This window comes from Suricata suricatta, chromosome 17 (assembly GCF_006229205.1).
Source record: "Suricata suricatta isolate VVHF042 chromosome 17, meerkat_22Aug2017_6uvM2_HiC, whole genome shotgun sequence".
In the NCBI taxonomy this organism is placed as follows: Eukaryota; Metazoa; Chordata; class Mammalia; order Carnivora; family Herpestidae; genus Suricata; species Suricata suricatta.
In genome coordinates, this window is record NC_043716.1 from 21,870,076 (window position 1) to 21,883,484 (window position 13,409).

Below are 13,409 nucleotides of genomic sequence, written 5' to 3' on the forward strand. Positions count from 1 at the left end.
AGAGAGAGAATATGAATCCCAAGCAGGCTCTGCACTGCCAGTGTGGAACCTGATGCTGGGCTCGAATTTACAAACCTTGAGTTCATGATCTGAGCCAAAACCAAGGGTATGATGCTCCACTGGCTGAGCCACCCAGACTCAGAAAGACCGGGTAGTAATTCATAGACGGGTAAGCACTACTTTGGAAATAATGGTAGGGAATAATGTAAATGCCTTTCACTTTATATGTTAAATTAATCCCTTAGGTGCAGCTCACTCTGCTTACTGCCATAGTGAAACTCTTTCTCAAGAAACCGTCAGAAACACAGGAGCTGGTACAGCAAGTCTTGAGTTTGGCAACACAGGTATGAAATCTAGAAAAAGAGTGGGTTTGATTTGTCTGGTTTGTATTTAGGAAATCATGAAACTCTAAGATGATTCAGTTGGGGGGGATTTATTTATTTAATTTTACGTAGGCCCTGTGCCCAACTTGGAGCTTGAACTCACAACCCCAAGATCAAGAGTCACATGGCCCATGACTAAGCCAACAAGGCACCCCTCGTTTGGGGAGGTTTTCATCGGGAAGGGGCACGGTCTTTAGATCCTGTTAAAATATAAAGATAGTGTCTCTTATACATATACCACTGCGTTATAGTTGGTTCTATGACTTTTAAATGAACTGATTCCAGTTTCTATGATAGTTCATGAAATTGAACTTAGATATTTTACTTTTAATGAAGGACCTGCTATGTGAAAATGACATTGAATCTCAAAGTACTGGATGACTTACTTAAGTCTTACTCCTTCCGGATTACTTAATTTCACCTTTCAGATGAGAGTACAGTGATTTGATATTGGAAAATACCTCAACACAGGTCTCTGGTATTGTTCTTTCTATCTTCTAAAATTGATTGCCTTTCTCTTTAAATAATTCTAAAGTGCTTTTGGTGCCTCCTTAATTATTTGATAGTTTTGGTCCTTCCTAGGATGAGTTCTGATTTCAGGAATATGGCAACCAGTCATAGTGTTATTGTCACCATTTTAGCTCCACAGAAATCAAAACAATTGTTTTATCTAGTGTAACTAGTATAGTAATCATCAATTCATCATAATTTCATTATGTTCTTAATTAAATTTGAAAACCTGCTGGCTGTAGCAGGCTGTTAGAAGTTCAGTTGTGTGTCTACACAGGGAATCAGATTTAGATATTCAGTTTACCGTTTTTCTTCTTCACCTCTCTATTATAGTAGATTATCAAAATTTGAAATCCTTTCATAGTACTTTGCCTAGTTCTGATCTGTCATCTTTCCTATTATTAATTTTACATCTTTTAATATTTATTTGTAAGCATTCTTTGCAATGTTTCTTTAAAAAGAAAAGAAACTTCCCTCTTAAACATCTTCCTTTACCGAAGCAAAGCAATTTCTATAACCATCAAGGGTGTGGTAATTTAATACCTGTATTGAACATTCTAGATTTTTTTTAATCTTCATTTTTGAGAGAAGAAGAGAGACAGAGCATGAGTAGGGGAGGGGCAGAGAGAGAGGGAGACACAGAAACCAAAGCAGGCTCCAGGCTCTGAACTGTCAGCTTAGGACCTGATGCAGGGCTCCAACTCACAGACCATGAGACCATGACCTGAGCCAAAGTCAGCCACTTAAAGCCACTAAGCCACGCAGGTGCCCCGAGAGTTCTAGACTTTTTAGTGTAGACCCTTGATCATCTATTTATATCTGTGTTGAGGTGGATTTACAGCGAGTTTCTAAAGAGAATTTGGGCCTTACTCTCTATCTCTGCTTATCTCTAGATAGGGATAGTCTTAAAATCAAGCAAGTGTCCCTGGTAGGTTCCTTTGTATTCACAGGTTCTCAGCCCTGTCTCCATCTCCATTGTCCGTTTAAGGCCTATAGGCCTGTATTGAAAAGGCATTACAAGAGAGCTGTATTTTGGATTTTTATCAGAGTTCAGACTCAATCTTAGTATCTTCTGTTATTTGCCCGAGATAAGTGCTTAGGGAAGATTGCTTAAATAATACAAGGACTCTGTGTTCTTACAGATGAAATTTGCCCCTGAATCAAGCCAGGCTAGTAGCTGGGTATCGAGACTGCATTGTACCTGTCCCCTAATAACACTGCATTTATTAAATTATGCTGATACCTTCATCTTATAATAGGGTTGTGTCATAAGAAACTATCCTATTTGGATCTGTTGTCAAAGTAATTTGTTATTCCATTATATGTTTTTCTTTCTTTATGAGGTTCCAGTAAACAAATTCCTAACCAGTTTTGGATTCTCCTAAACATTGGTAGGTATGTAGTTAACTGCCCCTCTGAATGGCTTACCTAACTAGATTTCATGTTCATATCTATTGGAAATCTTAGAGTTGAATTTAAGGGTCTCTTGTAGAAAATGTGTAGGTCATTGTGGCATGCATTTTTCTGTTTCTAGTTCTGATTTATGCTCTCTAGCCATGGATACGTTTTTGTAAGCTTCGCTACGTCCTTTCCTAGGACTAGGGCAGAATATAAGTAGACCGTCAGATATTCCTGATTGCAGACTTTTTGTACAAGGACTAGTATAAGATCTTAATAATAACCATTTTTGTTGTGCTATGTACCAGGCAGTCTAGTAAGGACTTTACACATTAACTTACTCTCAATAATGGTTGATAGCGTTATTATTCCTATTTTATAGATGAGGAAACTGAGACATAGGCCCAGTTAGTGTGAGGAAGAGTGAGGAATCAAACCCAGGTAGCCTGGCTCCAGAGTCTTTGCCCTTGTAATCTACCACACTGCGCTGCTAGTCTCTAGCCTGAAGGTCAGGATGATTTTGAGACTTCACATTCCCCGCTTTCCCTCTCTGAAGCACTATTGTGCATAAGCCAGAGAACATAAAGTGAACTTAGTGTTTTTAAGATCATTGTGGGTGATTATTTCATATTTGGTTATGAATAATTATTAAGCAGTTTTTCTAATCTAGCCTCAGCCTCAATGATATCTGAGGAGTTAGCATAAAAGAACAGCACTTTTATATATAAGTCTTTACCATTGGAAGTTTTTTTGTTTTGTTTTGTGCCCCACCCCGACCCCCCAAGTTTGTGAAATAAGAGTCTAATACTTTTGGCTTGTTCCAATTTCAGTTGAGGGCAGTGTGATCTGTTTGTGTTAATTAAGTTTATTTTTTAAGGTTTATTTATTTTGAGAGACAAAGCGTGAGTGGGGGAAGGGCAGAGAGAGCAGGTGAGAGAGAATCCCAGGCAGGGATTGAACTCTGCACTATCAATACAGAGCCTGATGCGGGGATTGAACTCAAACCGTAAGATCATGATCTGAGCCGAAGTCAGATGCTTAAACAACTGAGCCATAAAGTTATGTTTAATTTGAATTGGGTGATGGAGTTCTATTTCTGCTATATCCCTGTTTCAAGATACACCTGAGCAAATTTCTTTTTACTACTGTTTCTTTCCCATTTCAACAGTAGAGTTAATTAATACAATATTTTTAACCTGTGCTGATAATTCAGTGAAGTAATGTGAAATATTTATGCTTCTAACTTTATTAATAAAAATTTTTTTTGTGTTTATTTTTGAGAAAGACAGATCACAAGTGGGGAAGGGGTAGAGAGAGGGAGACACAGAATTCAAAACAGGCTCCAGGCTCTGAGCTATTAGCATGGAGCCCAATGTGGGACTCTAACTCACGAACCATGTTTCTACTATAGGGGAAAAGGAAATGAACCCTTGAATCCAAGGTTTCATTTCAAAGGTTTGTTTTCTCTGCTTTGGTAGCTATAGAGGAATCAGTTAAGAATACACACATTAGTGTCCAGACTTTAATAATTAACCTTTTATAGTATATGAAAGAAAAATTAAAGATGAAGACTTGTCTGTCTATGAACTAGGGAACATCATCATCAAAATCACCTGTGCTGCTTGCCGGACACGTAAATTCCTGGGCCTGATCCTGACATAGTGAAAATCTCTTGAAATGTGGCCCTGGAATCTGCCACTGAATGGCTTTCCTGGTGTGTTGTAGCATTGAGGCATAGTACAGTTTTCCGTTTTAGAACATGCCTGATAAGAATTATTTTGGAAACTCTCAAATTTTTAGAAATGTACTATTTTTCCAGGGCGCCTGGGTAGCTCAGTCATCAGACTTTGGCCCAGGTCATGTTCTCATGGTTCATGGGTTTGAGCCCCACATTGGCTCTGTACTGACAGCTTAGAGCCTGGAACCTGCTTCAGATTCTATGTCTGTCTCTCTCAAAAATAAACATTAAACAAAGAAAACAATCACACATCTGGTAATAAAAAATGTGGTATTCACATACACATACATACAACAGAATGCTATTCAGCCATGAGAAAGAAGGAAATCCTGTGGTTTGCAACGCCATGAATGGATCCTAAGGGCATTATGCTAAGGAAGATAAGTCAGGCAAAGAAAGCAGATAACTGTTGGTATCACTTATACGTGCAATATAAAATAAGCCAAATTCATAGAAACAGAGTAGAATGGTGGTTGCCAGGGGCTAGGGAGTGTTGGGGAATGGGGAGATACAAGCCTCCAGTTAGAAGATGGTTACGTTCTAGGGATCTAATGCACAGCATAATGATTATAGTTAATACTAAGAAAGTTGCTAAGAGAGTGGATCCTAAATGTTCTGACCACAAGGAAGAAATGGTAATTAAGTGATATGATGTATATATTAGTTAATGCTACAGTGGTAATTATTTTGCAAATATATAAGTGTACCAAACAACACATTGTACACCTTAAATTTAAACAATCTTATATGTCAGTTGTATCTCAATAAAGATGGGAAAAGCATTAAAGGAAAAAAAAAAAAAAAGAAATGCACTAGTTTTCCAGATTCTGGCAAGGAACTAGGGAGCTAACAGAAAAGCAGACCCAAAATAAATTTTCTGAATAACCAAATATCAAGTGGCACCTTAAAATCATAAAAAATTTCTATTTTTATGTCACATGTCTTGACCGGGCCTGATTTATTGTGGCCTCCTTGTGACTAGTGAGGCAGTGATGACCAGCTTACGGTAAGCCCTCACAACAGCAGTGTTGAAACAGTAGAGATCCTTGCCTGTTTTGGAAAATTTGCACTCATTTTTCACAGGAGCATATTTTTAAAGTGTGTGTCTATTGAGATTTACAGTGTGTATACCCTTTAATCCACTAATTCTATATGCAGCATTTTCCCCTGTTGCAGTGTTTTTAATTTGTGGGGGTCAGGGGGACTCCAAAGTTTTATCATAGATATACGTAGTTTTGTGACTCTCCACAGGAGTTTATTTTATTATTATTATTTTTTTTTTTTTTGCCATTTGGTTAAGTATGTGTGTAATAGAGGAGAGAAATAATTTGAAGTAAAAAGTATTCTGTTTTCATCCATATATTTATTAAATTGTATTATAAAATTTAATACCTCAACAATATTACTAATCTATAAAGACCTTAGAAGACTGGATTTTCCTGGTCTAATTTTAATTGTGTATAATAAAAAGCATAATTCGAGTATGCAAATTTAAAATGGTGTGCTTTGGGGATTGAATATATAAATTAAGATTTAACTTTTTGTATCAACAAAAGTTTTCGTGGGGATTGCTTTCCTGATCTGATACTTTGAGAAACTAGTAGTCTGTTGTTTTAAAAAATCACCTTATTTCTGGTGCCTAGGTGGCTCAGTCAGTTAAAGCATCAGACTTCACCTCAAGTCATGATCTCACAGTTCAGTTCGTGAGTTCAAGCCTCACATCAGGCTCTCTCCTATCAGTGAGGAGCCCGCCTTGGATCCACTGTCTTCCTCTCTGCCCCTCCCCAGCTCATGCGCCCATGGAGCTCTTTCTCTTAAAAATAAACATTTAAAAAATCAACTTGTTTATGTTTTGTAATGTTCAAACATTGTTTCCAAATAAAATAAGTAAGGAGGTTTCAGCCTGCTATTTATAAACCAATTACCCACCTTCTCAGAAACAAAACAAATAATTCATGTAAATTGAATGTTATCGCTGTTTCTTTTTTTTTTAACCCTGGCATTTCAAATACTATAAACATTTTTATATACTATGTAACACAAACCTATGAATGTGATCAAGATTCTTTTGAATTATATTTACCATTTTGATATTCTGTTAACTAACTTGCCATAGCTCAGTGTTCTTTATGATTTTTTAAATTTTTATTTGTTTTTGAGAGAGACAGAGACAGAGTGAGCAGGAGAGGGCAGAGAGAGGGAGACACAGAATCTGAAGCAGGCTCCAGGCTCTGAGCTGTTAGCACAGAGCCCAATGTAGCGTTCAGACTCATAAAATGTGAGATCATGACCTGAGCCGAAGTTGGATGCTTAACCAGCTGAGCCATCTGGGCACCCCTATGCTTTTTTGTTTTTAACCAGTGGTCCATTCTGGGCACAAATTAAACAGTATATGACTAAGAAAAACTATGTGAAATCATGTAGTCAGAACCATCAGGGTCACTGCTAGTATTTATTAAGCTGGATGTTAGTACCTTAAGTGGCTAAATCATGATCCAGTTTATCAGCCTTCCTAGAAGCTCACATGGAAGCCCTCAAATTGGCCTGGTTTTGAAGAAAATATTTTTGTATGTGTGTTTTAAATAAAGATACTGAAACAGGGACTTACTGGTGTGGCACTAAAACAGCTGGAGCACTACCATATAGACCTACTCTGATAGGTAGATACCAGGGTATTTATTGCCACTTTGTGATATTCACATAAATGAATGCATGAATGGCAGAAGGAGGGAGAAAGAGGCAACAGTCTAAATGTCCGCTGAGAGGGCGCTAGTAACAGTGATGCAGTGCTGTATAGACGGGAAATGTGAAGCTGTATATGCCAGTGTGGAAAGTACCTTGCAGAGAAGTACATATAATGTGAAATTGGTTTTATATAACATGAATATATGTATGCTTAGGAGCTCCTGGGAAGGACACCTAACCACACTGTTAATACGGCTATCCTAGGGATTACAGTTAAAGTGGGGAAGGGTTGGATGTTTGGGGAGACTTAAAATTTTATTTATTTTTTATTTAAAAATATATTTTTAAAAAGATTTTGACTTTACACACTTAGTGTAAGGCTTGAACGCACAACCCTGTCATCAAGAGTCATGTGCTCTATCAACTAAGCCAGCTAGGTGCCCTGGAGACTGACTGACTGACTGACTTTATTTATTTATTTAGAGACTTATTTTTATATTACAAACTTTTTTTTTTCCCCCCGAGAGAGAACAAGTGTGAGTAGGGGAGATGGGCAGAGGGAGAGTGAGAAAGAATCCCAAGCAGGCTTCACACCCAGCATGGAGCCCGACGGGAATTAATCCCATGACCCTGGGATCATGACCTGAGCAGAAATCAACAGTCAGACACTCACCTGGCATCCACCCAGGCACTCCGATATATTAGAAACTTCTAATTGTGATAAGGCATTGATGAATTTTTATTAGCCATGAGTATGAGTAAAATTATTTTAAAACTACCACAGAAAAAAACAAGACCACTAAATTAAAATGTCACCCTGTTGGAAAGCATTTAGTTCCATGCTCTCCTTAACAGTTGTTTATTATTTTAGAAAAGAGTACCTCTCATACTATATTGTAATAATTAGTACTCGACTTATTAAAGTCAGGCACTATGTGTTGTTATCTCCTTATTTCCAGGGCCTAGCCAGTGTCTCCACAGGAGATACTTAATATTTGAATGAAGAGAGAAGGTATGGGTGAAGTATTTGTAACATCCATTCCATGAATAATCTTGCTTATGTTTATAGCAGTTAAAAAGCGTTTTGGTGGGGGGCACCCAAATAGCTCAGTTAGTTAAGTGTCCGACTTTGGCTTAGGTCATGATCTTGTGATTCATGAGTTTGAGCCCTGCATTGGGCTCAGTGCTGACAGCTCAGAGCCTGGAGTCTGCTTTGGATTCTGTGTTTCCCTCTCTCTGCGCCTCCTCTGCTCACACGCATCTCTGCTCACATGCGTGCATCCTCGTGTGCGTTCTCCCTGTCTCTCACTCTCAAAAATAAACATTAAAAACACTTTTTTAAAGCATTTTTTGATGTTCCAAAGTTGTCCGAAGGAGTTAATTTCTATCAGGTTAAACTTTTATTTTCCTTTTCCCAATTTTTGATGAATTTTAGTCTTAGAACTAACCTATCTCAAGTTATATTTAAATTTTTTGGAACATTAGAGATTACAGAATTATGATTGTATTAAAACTGCATTGAGTTTAAATATCTTAACAGCGAAATTTATAAACCACTGCAGCATTGCCTTGATATAAATCTAACAGGTTTGGATTCTGTATGGAGAAAAATTTCATTTAAACCTTCTTGCTCTTGCCTTTGATTAGGATTCTGATAATCCTGACCTTCGAGACCGAGGCTATATTTATTGGCGCCTTCTCTCAACGGACCCCGTCACAGCCAAAGAAGTAGTCTTGTCTGAGAAGCCACTGATCTCTGAGGAGACAGATCTTATTGAGCCAACTCTGCTGGATGAGCTAATATGCCACATTGGGTCTTTGGCATCGGTATACCATAAACCTCCCAATGCTTTTGTGGAAGGAAGTCATGGAATCCATCGCAAACACTTGCCAATACATCATGGGAGGTAAGCAGGTGAACTTGGTTTTGAGTGAGAAGTAACTCTTTAGATAGAGTTGGTCTTTCTCTTGTTTTTATAGCCTAGAAAAGAACTTGCTATGCATTTTGTAACCTTACTATAATGCCCTGGGGTCGCCATCTGAATAGCAGTGACCACATACATAATAGGTGAAAGGCTCTTCTGTTTTCTAATCTGGGAAGTAGGTAAGATAACAGCTTTAGAAAATGGTGAAGACCTTTTTTTTTTTTAATTTTAATTTTTTAAAGTGTATTTATTTTGAGAGCGAGAGCATGAGCAGGGGAGAGGAAGAGAGAAGATTCCCAATCAGGTTCCGCATTTCCAGCACAGAGCCTTATGCGGGGCCTGAACTCACAAAACTGTGAGAGGTGGCCAAAATCAAGAGGCGGGTCTCTTCACTGCTTGAGCCACCCAGAGGCTCCATTGGTGAAGATCTTATAAACTGATAAAGTTTGAAAGTTGCTTATGTCTCCCGAGGCTAGAAATCTTTTCAGGACTGACAATTTGGAAAAAAGACTATGCGTACCTTTAGCTATCTAACTCCTTTAGTGTAACTTTGGTTGAAGTTTATGGGTAAAGTTAGCAGATACTGCTTTTGTGCTGGAAAGGTGTTAGTGAAATAATATTTGCAGGATTGTTTTATAAAAGCAGCCTAGATTCCTTCCTTCTACTGTTTTTGGGCTCTGTTCTTTTTCTAGCTCCTTAAGGTATAAGGTTAGGTTTGGGATTTTTCTTGCTTCTTGAGGTAGGCCTATATTGCTATAATCTTCCCTCTTAGAACCGCTTTAGCTACATCCCAAAGATTTTGGGATACAAAAATGAAAACAGTTGTTTGTCTGCTTGTTTTTGATTTCCTCTTTGATTACTTGGTTAACCCATGGAGGCATGTTATTTTGCCTCCGTGTATTTATGTTTTTGTAGCTTGTTTTCTTGTGATTGATTTCTAGTTTCATACCATTGTGGACAGAAAAAAATGCATGCTATAATTTCAGTTTTTTAAATTTATGAGACTCACTTTGTGGCTTAACATATGATCTATTCCAGAGAACACTTGACAAAAATGTGTATTCTGTTGTTTTGGTATGTTCTGAATGGAATGTTCTGCGTATATCTGTTAAAAAGATCCTATGTGTCATTCAAAGCTTCTGATTGATTTTCTATCTGGATGATATATCCACTGATGTAAGTAGGGTGTTGTTCTCTACTGTCAGTTTCTACCTTAATGTCTGTTAATAGTTACTTTATGTATTTAGGTGCTTTCATGTTGGGTCCATAAATATTTTCAATTGTTATATCCTCTTGTTGGATAGTTTCCAAGTCTGTTTTGTCCAGTGTAAGTATTGCTACTTCATCTTTCTTTTTGCTTCCATTTGCATGGTAAATGTTTTTGCATCCCTTCATTTTCAGTCTGCATGTTGTTAGGTCTGAAGTGAGTCCTTCACAGGCAGCATATAGGTGGCTCTTGCTTTTTTATCCTTTCATCCACCTTGTGGTTTTTTTGATTAGAGCATTTAGACAGAGTTGGATGCAGCAATGCTGTTCTAAGAGGAAAGACTATAGCAATACCTTCCTGAGACCTAACTCAAGAAGCAAGTAAAATCGCTACCTAACCTTACACCTAAAAAAGCTAGGAAAAAAAGCACAAAGCTGGTAGAAGGAAGGAAATAGTAAAGATTAGAGCAAAAAGAAATGAAATAATGACTAAAAAACAAACAATAGAATAGATCCAGGAAACCAGTTGTTTTTTTGAAAAGATCAGTAAAAGGATGAGAAAGGACTCAAATCAGAAATGAAAGAGAAATAACTGACACCACAGAAATAGCATTAAAAGAGAAGAGTATGAAAAATTATATGCCAGTAAATTGGACAACCTAGAAGAAATGTATAGTTTCTAGAAACCTGTAACCTTCTAAAACTGAATGAGGAAGAAATGGAAAACTTAAACAGACCTCTTACTAGCAATCGAATTGAATCAATCATCAAAAAATTCCCAACAAACAAATATCCAGAGCCAGATGGAATCACAGGTGAATTCTACTAAACAGTTAATACTTATTCTTCTTAAATTATTCCAAAAAGTAGAGGAGGAAGGAAAGCTTCCAAATTCATTCCATAAGGCCGGCATTACTCTGATACCAAAACCAGATGAAGACACTACAAAAAAAGGAAACTACAGGCCAGTATCTCTGATGAATATAGATAATAAACATCCTCAACAACATATTAGCAAGCTGAATCCAACAATACATTAGAAAAAGATTCACCTTGATCAAATAGGATTTTTTCCAGGGATGCAAACATAGTTAAATATTCAGTAACAATTAACATAATATATCACATTAACAAGAGTAAGGATAAAAAAACCATATGATCACCTCAGTAGATAAAGAAGAAGCATTTGACAAGGTCCAATATCCATTCATGATAAAAACTCAACAAACAGGTTTAGAGGGAACATACCTCAACATAAAAGCCGTATAGAAAAACCTATAGCTAACTTCATACTCAGTGGTGAAAAACAAAGCTTTTCCTCTAAGATTAGGAACAAGACAAGGATGTCCACTCTCTCCACTTTCCTGGTTACAGCAGTCAGACAAGAAAAAGAAATAAAAGGCATCCAAGTTGGTAAGGAAGAAGTAAAACTTTCAGTATTTTCAACTGACATACTATATATAGAAAATGCTAAAGACTCCACCAAAAAGCTATTAGAACTAATAAATGGACTTACTATTTAAAATTTAAAATTGTAGGGCATGTAATTAATATATGGAAATCTGTTGCATTCCTATACACTAATAAGTAGCAGAAAGATAAACTGAGACAATACTATTTACAGTTGTACCAAACTATAAAATGCCTAGGCATAAACTTAACCAAGGAGGTAAAAGACCTCTACTCTGGAAACTATAAAATGCTCATGAAAAAAATTAAGGACAGCACAAACATGGAAAGATATTCCATGCTCTTGGATTAGAAGAGCCCATTTTATTAAAATGCCCATACTACCCAAAGCAATCTACAGATTTAATGCAATCCCTATCAAAATACCAACTGTATTTTTCTCAGAACTAGAATAAACAATCCTAAAATATGTATGGAACCACAAACGACCCTGAATAGCCAAAGCAGTCTTGAAAAATAAGAACAAAGCTGGAGGTACACAATTCCAGATTTTAAAATATACTACAAGGCTGTAGTAATCAGATAATATGGCATTGGCACAAAAATAGACACATAGATCAATGGAACAGATTAGATGGTCCAGGAATAAACCCATGCTTTTGTGCTGGGAACTATACAGCTACATGTAAACGAATGTAACCAGACCTTTTGCTTACACAAAATACTATATACCAGATAAACCCAAAATGGATTAAAGACCTAAATGTGAGACCTGAAACCATAAAATTCCTAGAAGAAAACATAGGCAGTAATTTCAGTAACCAAAGAATCATTTTTCTAGATCTGTCTCCTCAAGTGAGGGAAACAAAAGCAAAGTTAAACTATGGGGCCTACACCAAAATAAAAGTCTTCTGGACAGCAAAGGAAACCACCAACAAAACAAAAAGGGAACCTACTAAATGCGAGAAGATATTTGTAAATGATATATCCAATAAGGAGTTAATATCCAAAGTATATAAAGAACTTACACGACTCAACAGCAAAAAACACAGTCCAATTTAAAAATGGACAAAGGACTTAAATAAACATTTCTCAAAAGAAAAGATGGCCAACAAACCCATGAAAAGATGCTCAACTTCACTAATTAGAGAAATGCGAATTAAAACCATAGTGAGAGGGGCAGACAGGTGGCTCACTCAGTGTCCAGCTCTTGATTGTGGCTCAGGTCATTATCTCATAGTTTATTAGATTGAGCCCCACAGTGGGCTCCATGCTATTAGTATGGATTCTCTCTGTCTCTGTCTGTCTCTCTCTCAAAATATGTAAAAGTTAAAAAAAAAAAAACCCACAGTGAGATAACATTATATATATATATATATATATACACCTTTCAGGGTGACTAAAATCAAAAACATAAATAACAAATGTTGGCAGGATGTGGAGAAAAAGGAACACTTGTACATTATTGGTGGGAATGCACACTGATGCAGCCACTATGGAAAACAATATGCAGGCTCCTTGAAAACTTAATAGAATTACCATATGACCCAGTAATTCCCTATTGGGTATTTAACCAAAGAAAATGAAGACACTAATTCAAAAGGATACATGCACCCCTATGTTTATTGCAGCACTTTTTACAATAGCCATGATATGGAAGCAACTTAAGTGTCCATCCATAGATGAATGGATAAAGAAGATGTGGTATATACACTATGGAATATTACTCAGCCATAAAAATGAATGAAATCTTACAGTTTGCAACAACATGGATGGACGTAGAAGGTATAATGCTAAGTAAAAGAAGTCTCTCAGAGAAAGACAAATACCATATGATTTCCCTCATGTGTAGAATTTAAGAAACCACATGGGGAGATGGGCGAAATAAAAGAGGAGTAAGTATACTTGATGAGCAGTGGTTGATGCATGGGATTATTGAAGCATTATATCGTGTACCGAAAACTAGTACAACACTGTATATTAATTACACTTGAATTTAAAAAAAAAGGTAACAGCCTAGATTTAGCATAGACCTAGTTTCTCAGTTACCTGTATCCTTTTTTATCAAATTATCATAATAGCAAGGGAATTCTGTTATGAACAGGTTCTCTGGTAGCATGGAACTCTTACATTTTACTGATCTCAAAATTTTAA

The 13,409-nt window shown here is 36.8% G+C and overlaps 1 protein-coding gene across 6 annotated transcripts in view; it reads left to right on the forward strand.

Annotated features, from left to right (window-relative positions):
• Positions 1-13,409, forward strand: part of AP2B1 (adaptor related protein complex 2 subunit beta 1) — a 122,654-nt gene that overhangs the window by 47,111 nt on the left and 62,134 nt on the right. For all 6 annotated transcript variants that reach the window (XM_029929187.1, XM_029929191.1, XM_029929190.1 and 3 more), the window contains exons 12-13: positions 246-344; positions 8,362-8,621. In XM_029929187.1, the coding sequence (XP_029785047.1) occupies positions 246-344; positions 8,362-8,621 (359 nt within the window). The remainder of the gene's footprint in view (positions 1-245; positions 345-8,361; positions 8,622-13,409) is intronic.